The sequence below is a fragment of the Arachis ipaensis genome, chromosome B02 (assembly GCF_000816755.2).
Source record: "Arachis ipaensis cultivar K30076 chromosome B02, Araip1.1, whole genome shotgun sequence".
In the NCBI taxonomy this organism is placed as follows: Eukaryota; Viridiplantae; Streptophyta; class Magnoliopsida; order Fabales; family Fabaceae; genus Arachis; species Arachis ipaensis.
In genome coordinates, this window is record NC_029786.2 from 96,563,796 (window position 1) to 96,570,544 (window position 6,749).

The 6,749-nt window shown below is 32.5% G+C and overlaps 1 protein-coding gene and 1 long non-coding RNA gene across 9 annotated transcripts in view; one reads left to right on the forward strand and one right to left on the reverse strand.

Moving 5' to 3' along the window:
• LOC107625846 (ferritin-1, chloroplastic-like) overlaps positions 1 to 5,197 on the forward strand; it is an 8,109-nt gene extending 2,912 nt beyond the window's left edge. Inside the window, exons 1-9 of one of the 7 annotated variants that reach the window (XM_021116242.1) lie at positions 54 to 1,736; positions 1,873 to 1,987; positions 2,256 to 2,426; positions 2,553 to 2,661; positions 2,754 to 2,820; positions 3,248 to 3,331; positions 3,414 to 3,480; positions 3,789 to 3,876; positions 4,877 to 5,197. In XM_021116242.1, the coding sequence (XP_020971901.1) occupies positions 2,777 to 2,820; positions 3,248 to 3,331; positions 3,414 to 3,480; positions 3,789 to 3,876; positions 4,877 to 4,947 (354 nt within the window). In that variant the 5' untranslated portion in view covers positions 54 to 1,736; positions 1,873 to 1,987; positions 2,256 to 2,426; positions 2,553 to 2,661; positions 2,754 to 2,776 and the 3' untranslated portion in view covers positions 4,948 to 5,197. Of the gene's footprint in view, positions 1 to 53; positions 1,737 to 1,845; positions 1,988 to 2,255; positions 2,427 to 2,552; positions 2,670 to 2,753; positions 2,840 to 3,247; positions 3,332 to 3,413; positions 3,481 to 3,788; positions 3,877 to 4,876 lie in introns of those variants that run through there. The other 6 variants (XM_021116241.1, XM_021116239.1, XM_016328576.2 and 3 more) reach the window with 6 other exon arrangements.
• Positions 5,903 to 6,743, reverse strand: LOC110269015. 2 transcript variants are annotated; one of them, XR_002357885.1, is made up of 3 exons: positions 6,596 to 6,743; positions 6,289 to 6,342; positions 5,903 to 6,018 (listed from the first exon to the last, which is right to left on the reverse strand). It is a non-coding gene; the product is annotated as an uncharacterized LOC110269015 (long non-coding RNA). The 2 variants fall into 2 exon arrangements; XR_002357884.1 differs by lacking the exon at positions 5,903 to 6,018 and having other exon boundaries at positions 6,045 to 6,342.

The following is a 6,749-nucleotide window of genomic DNA, read 5'->3' on the forward strand; positions in this document are numbered from 1 at the left end:
TACTAATAATATTTACTAAAAAAATGTTTGAGAAAGAGAAGAGAAAAGTATATAAAACATTCTTCTATTTGGATACACAAAATAATTAAATTAATCCTAACATAAATTAACTATTATTTAACATATGATAACTTATAGCAACTTTAACAACAAATAATACCTCTTCATTAGTATCATTATTTGGATTACCAGAAGTTCTTTCTAATTGAACAGCTAACATCTCAAGGTCTACTCATGAACTTTTTTATTACAGCATTATCTTAATAAGAGATTTTAGTTCATCTACTTCTTTTTGCATCACATCGACCTTACCCTCTAATGTTGCTTTCTTAGCTACATGTTGTTGCTTAAGGGTGGTAATTTTTTCATTTTTCTTCAACAAAGTTGATGTGGTAACTCTTCCGTGACATCGCACTCGCCCCACATTCTCTTTCCTAAATATGGATTAAAAAGCTCTAATTGCCGCTTCTTTAGACTTTTTATTCTCAGCTGTTTTTAAACACATGAACAGCTTTTTAGGCCTTGGAATCAAGAGAAAGTGCCTCAAAAAACCTTTGCAGGCACAGATTTTTTCTTCAACTTATTAACTTTCGTATCTACCTCAACATTTTTTATGTACCTGGAAGCTTCATAAACTGGACAAAATTCATCATCTTCATATATATCCCAGAACAAAATGCAATCATTGGGATAGGCATGAATTTTATTATAACAAAATCCTAAATCTTTTACCATGGCCTTGATTTTATTGAAAGATAAGGAATATTCAAATGAGGAATTACTTATTTCAATAATTCAAGTAGAGCACCATTTTATTTTTGGCAAAATTGAAGGCTCAATAATCCATTCCAAAATCACTACAAGAAACTACTAGAATAGCGATAAAAAAAATACTGATTTAGCGACCAATATAAGATTTATAGGAGTAAACAAATTTTGATCGCTAAATCGGTCGCTAAGTTTCATTCAGCGACCGATTTTAGCGACCAACAAAAATGATCACTGATAGCAATCGATTTGGCGACCGATAATATTTTTCTTCGACTAAAATGAAGTTGGTCACTAAAATCGGTCATTCTTTTTTAGTTTAGTGACCTATTTAGCAACCAAAACAGAAAATTTCGTCTTTGGTTCTTTTGGGCACAAAATCGGTCGCTATTTTTAATTTAGCGATCGATTTAACAACCAACAAAAAAATAGGCTAAAACTAGTTGGTCGCTAGTTCAGTCGCTATGCTAAGTTAGTGATCGATTATAGCAACCAATTATAAAATGTTTTTTTAAAGATGTTGGTCGCTAAATCGGTCGCTATTTCTGAATTTAGCAACAGAAATACAAAAATAGTGTTATAAATTAATCGGTCACTAAATTGGTCTCTAGTTTAAATAAAAGGAAGTTACTGAGTTAATTTAACCTTAACCTAGCCACACCATCCTCAGATCCCTCACACTTCTCACTAACCCTAATGTGATCACCTCCGAAAGCACAACACCCTCTCCATTTTGCGCCGTCACTGCCGTCATCGCCGTTGCCGCTGTCGTCTACTACCTGAAGCCTACAATCTTCTTTGTCACTAGCTCACCGTCTCTCACCTTTTTCTTGCTGTCAAGCTCTTATGATTTCTCTCACCTCGATCTCGATCTAACTCTAACGATCTCTCTCACCTTGATCTCGATCTCACTCTCCGCTGTCGCCTCTATCTCATATCGCCTTTCCTTATTGCTCTGTCGCAAGAAGGTATTCTCCTTCTCTCCCTGTCGATTTAAGTTTTGCTATGTTTGATTTGTTTTCTGTGTGTAATTAATTGTTCTATTTTTACTGATTTTGAAATTGAACTTCGAATCAGAAAATAAGCATACAATTGTTGTTGCAGAACTTTGCTTCTTGTTGTTGTATACAATCTGAGGAAGGACTTGGTGCATCATGGAGAATATGAGTGCTTGCTGAACACCGTGGAAGCATGTGTCATTGATGCATGGCCTCAGTTGGTAAGAAGTTAAGAGATTAGAAATTCACCACTTGTCACTTAATACTGATTATTAATTAACTAATTAATTAATTGGATATTTCTTTAGTTGAATATGAGGATTGAGGAGTATTATGGTTTGTTGAGAAAGAATGTTGTTAATGTGTAGTTACAAATTTCCTTAGTTATTGTCTACATAATCACCTAATTTTGGTTGTTAATTATACTTATTTTAGTATTCTTTTGTTGTAATAGTATGGATTTGTTTGTTGCCATTGTGTTTATCTCAGAAAACAAGGTTCAATAATAAGGAGAATGTGAATGGATCAAATGCAAGGAAGGAGAACCCTTTGATTATATGGAACAATGGTCCTAATTTTGTTGGATATGAAGCCCCAAACCTTGATGATCGGGAATAAGTCACTGTGATTATTAAGAATGATGAAGCTGCTGTTGATGAGGTGGATTAATCAATTAATCATTCAAATATTATAATAAGTCCATAAAATTAAATTTTATGTATAGATCATACTAAGGATTTGGTTAATAAATGATTGAATATGGGGCATGTTTGCGTTTTATTCTAGGGGCCTGAAGAGATAGATAACTACTATGGTCAAGATAAGGATCTAATTTCATTATGGACTCAACCATTAGAATGTGCATTAGGACAGCTTCTGTGGCAGTTACAACTTGGTGAGCATGTAAGTATTTTTTTAAAAATTTTTTCATTGTGGTATTGTTATTTTGATATCAAACTTTGCTCAAGTTGAGTTTATCCCTTTCAGTTCTATTTTCAAAGCTAAAAAGAATGGCAACAATGTTGAACACATCATTGTGTATTTATCAAAGCAGGTTCTGATCATTTTCTTATGTGAGTGTCTCTTTATATTCCTATTAGTGTATCAGCCAAATCAAGTGAATGATCTGATAATCAAATCTATTCTTGTTTAAGTGGAGATTCAATATTATCAGTCAATTCATTAAGAAGCCATTACTATTAAATGCATCGAATGAGTGAATGCTTTATCACAAGTACAAGAAATCATTACGAATCTTTGCTACAAATGTTTTACTGCACAACAACATGACACATTAAAATGTTCATCATATCATCATTTTATAAAAAATGAACATTTATTAGGAACAACTTCTAAGAAAAAATGTTTAAACTTTGTAATGCAACAAATTTCCACAAAGACAATAATTCCATTGGTCACACAAGGCTTGAATGATACTCTTCTCATGCGCTTAGTCTGATTTATTTGGTGCATGAATGCAGTATGGAGTACAATGCTTCCTATGTGTGCCACTCTTTGTTTGCATACTTTGACAGAGATGACATTGCTCTCAAGGGATTTGCAAAGTAAGTAACATACATCTGTGAATTCACTTCTTCTGTTTCTCAAATGGGATTTAAATTTGAGTGTATTATATTTTGTTGAAAGTTGCAGGTTCTTTAAGGAATCAAGTGAAGAAAAAAGAGAGCATGCTGAGAAGCTTATGAAGTATCAGGTTGGTGTTGGAACTCTTGGCTTTAAGGATGATTATGTTATGTTATGTGTGTTATGTTTTAAATACCTTAGTGGTCAAAATTTTATTGAAAGATCTTTAGGAAAAGGGAGAGAAATGATTATTATCTAACAAAAAGTAATTGACGTTGTATAGCCATATATCCAAATCATTTTCCTAATGCTCAATTAATTAATTAAGATCACATACTTAGTGCCTTGAATGAATTGTTTGAGTTTGCTAGTGTTGTTGGTTACTACTTGGCTCTTATGATATATGTATAATGAGATATGTGATTTTGATTGGTTTAGAATATTCGTGTTGGTCGAGTAACACTGTATTCCATCACCGGTGCTCCCTCAGAATTTGCACAGGCTAAAAAGGGTGATGCACTCTATGGTAAGTTCTCAATAGTCATTTACCTTGATTTTTCTCTATTTTCAAGATGAGAGTTTTTTTATATATGCTACTTGCTCACTCACCTATGTTAGCACTAAACACTTTAGAGAACTTTCTCTGGTAACTATGATCATCAAGAAAAAAGTACAATGCTGGTAATTAATCATATTCTTCTTCTGCAAGTTCGTTCATTACCATATCTTTTAGGTAAATGTATTGTATTCTCTTTTTTCTTTCTTACAAAACATGCATGGAACTTTAATTTACTAACATATTTAATTAGGATTGCTTTTGCTAGTTCCTTCTTAATCTATATATCTGAAATTGGTTATAATATATTTCCTGTGTCTTCTGTCAATCTTAACTTTTGTAGATGTTACATATATATTTATGCAATCATGTTTGTGATCACTACTACTTAGAAATGATAAAATAATAAAAAAAGTGCTGCTAATTGATTTTTCATGATTTAATTAAAAATCTCAATTAAGAACGAAAATAAATAATTTGATGTTTAACTGATGCTGTTTTGTTGCACATATATTATCATGATCTAACACTTTGATTTTAATTGTTGGTGCACCTAAAAAGAAATTAGTTTAATACTAATTGAACTATCCGTTGCCATCATTACTTTTAAGTGTTAAGAGTTTAGCGAATGATGACTGTGTTTGGCAGCATGCACCACTGAGAAATCAACACTTTTAATTTGCTACTTACATACAATGTATCGATTTCTACCCTTTTATGCTAATTACTGTGCTACATGGTTACTCAGATCACACTTTTGACTATAGTAAATGAATATTTAAATGATAATATATAATTGCATTCACAATATTTTAAAGAATTTTATTTTGATGTATCTATAGTATACAAAATTTTATATAATAGGGCACTCTGTTTACTGATTGTGGGTGTCTCGAAAAGTTTCCTTAGAAGATGAGAGTTTTCTATTATGTCATATATCTGATTGCTTCTTTAATGTTTCCCTTTCCAGGTGTATCAAGTTGCATTAGTTTTTCTTTTTTAACTAGTCAGAGCAGTGTGAAAAGCTTTCTGATTCCATAAGCACTCCTGACCATGTTACTTTCAGAATCTCATTTTCTTAACTGCATACAATATTATGTGCTACTTTTTTGTAAATCAGAATATCAATGTAGATTTACAGGCTTAGTGTTGTAAGATATAAGTAGTAAATGTACCATGTACCATGAATTTGGATTGTGGATTGTAAGCCCTCAATGTACATTTGAATTGTAGATAATAAATTTGATGTATTTATGAATTTTGTCTCTTTTAATTTCTATATTTCGATATAGATATTGTGAATATTTATGAATTTTGTCTCTTTTAATTTCTATATTTCGATACAGATATTGTGAATAATTAGTAAAAATCTATAATTAAAAATTAATAACAATGACTGATTTAGCGACCAATTTTAGATTTCAGGTCAGACATCAGCGACCGATTTTATTAGCAACCGATTTTACGACCGAGAAGTTGGTCGCTATTTAGCGACCAATTTTCTCAGCGACCACTTTAGCGACAAAAAAAGTGGTCGCCATTTAGTGACCGATTTTATTAGCGACCAATATCGTTTGATACTAGTTTGGTAGCATTGGTTTAAAATCGGCTGCTAATATCGATCGCTAACGGTTAGCGACCAAGGTTTTAGCGAACACCAGAATCGATCGCTAAATCGGTCGCTAAATTGGTCTCCATTCCAGTAATTTCTTGTAGTGAATTAAATGAGAATTAAAAAGGATCCAAAAGATCATGCACTTACCAATGATTTTGTGGAGGTCCAGTATAAGTTGTACCATTCACTGATCTACCAATGACTTCCTGAAAATGTTAACTACTTTAGATTGAAAATCCAACACATAAGTATAGCAAAATTACAGTAAATTTCCAAGATTGGCATGTAGTATAAACCTTAATCCGAAGCTAAACATCTATATTTTTGTTGTGCGAATAAAAGTATCAAGGTAAATGTGTAACTCCAATATGAGTTAGAAAAGCTTGCCTGTAAAAAGAGAGGATCGTTTGAAACTACAACAATAGTTAAATGTGCATGCATTTTTCCAACGTATCCAACACGGTTGATATTTGACTGCTTTTGTAGTTAGTAATTATCTGGATAAAGGAATAGAACTCATTTATCTCATACAAAGTGTATATTGATATTATAATTTAAAGAGGGGAAAACACTTGAAAATTTTCATGTTTATAGCCCTTATTTTTGTATCTGGAAAGGTCAAAAAATTTCTTTTGTCACAAGCTCATAATTCTTGTCCTTCACAATTTTCTCAAGGAGAACATAAATAGCAATGGGCTTAATAGCACCGTAAATAGGTGGAATAGAATGACCCTCTAAAGGCTTGCCCCCAAAGAGCAGCTTTGAACCTGGTGTCTCAAGTAATTGTTTCATGTGATCCAACATTGATTCAATTGTAAAACCTAAGCAACAAATTCAGAACCAAATAATTAGAATCAAAATTGAGTGATTAATCAACGTCAATTTCCTAAGTGTTAATCGTACAGAGTGATCCAAATAATTAGAACCAAAATCATAACCAAGAACAAATTCAGAAAGAAAACCCTTAGGAAGTAACAATTAGGACACCAAAAATTAAGAAAACTTAAAAATTCATAGACAACAAAAATATTGAAGAACAATATAGGTAACAATATTCAAATAACATATATTTACCTTCAGCAGAGCAGAAACCAGAAACCAAGCGATGCGTACGAGCAGGGACCAGAGGAACAATAGATGTAGAGGACCACCGTGGAGGAAGAACGACCGAGATTAACCAGAGCAGCAGAGGCAAAGGACCAGGGACCAGAGGGGCAGCACGAGCAGG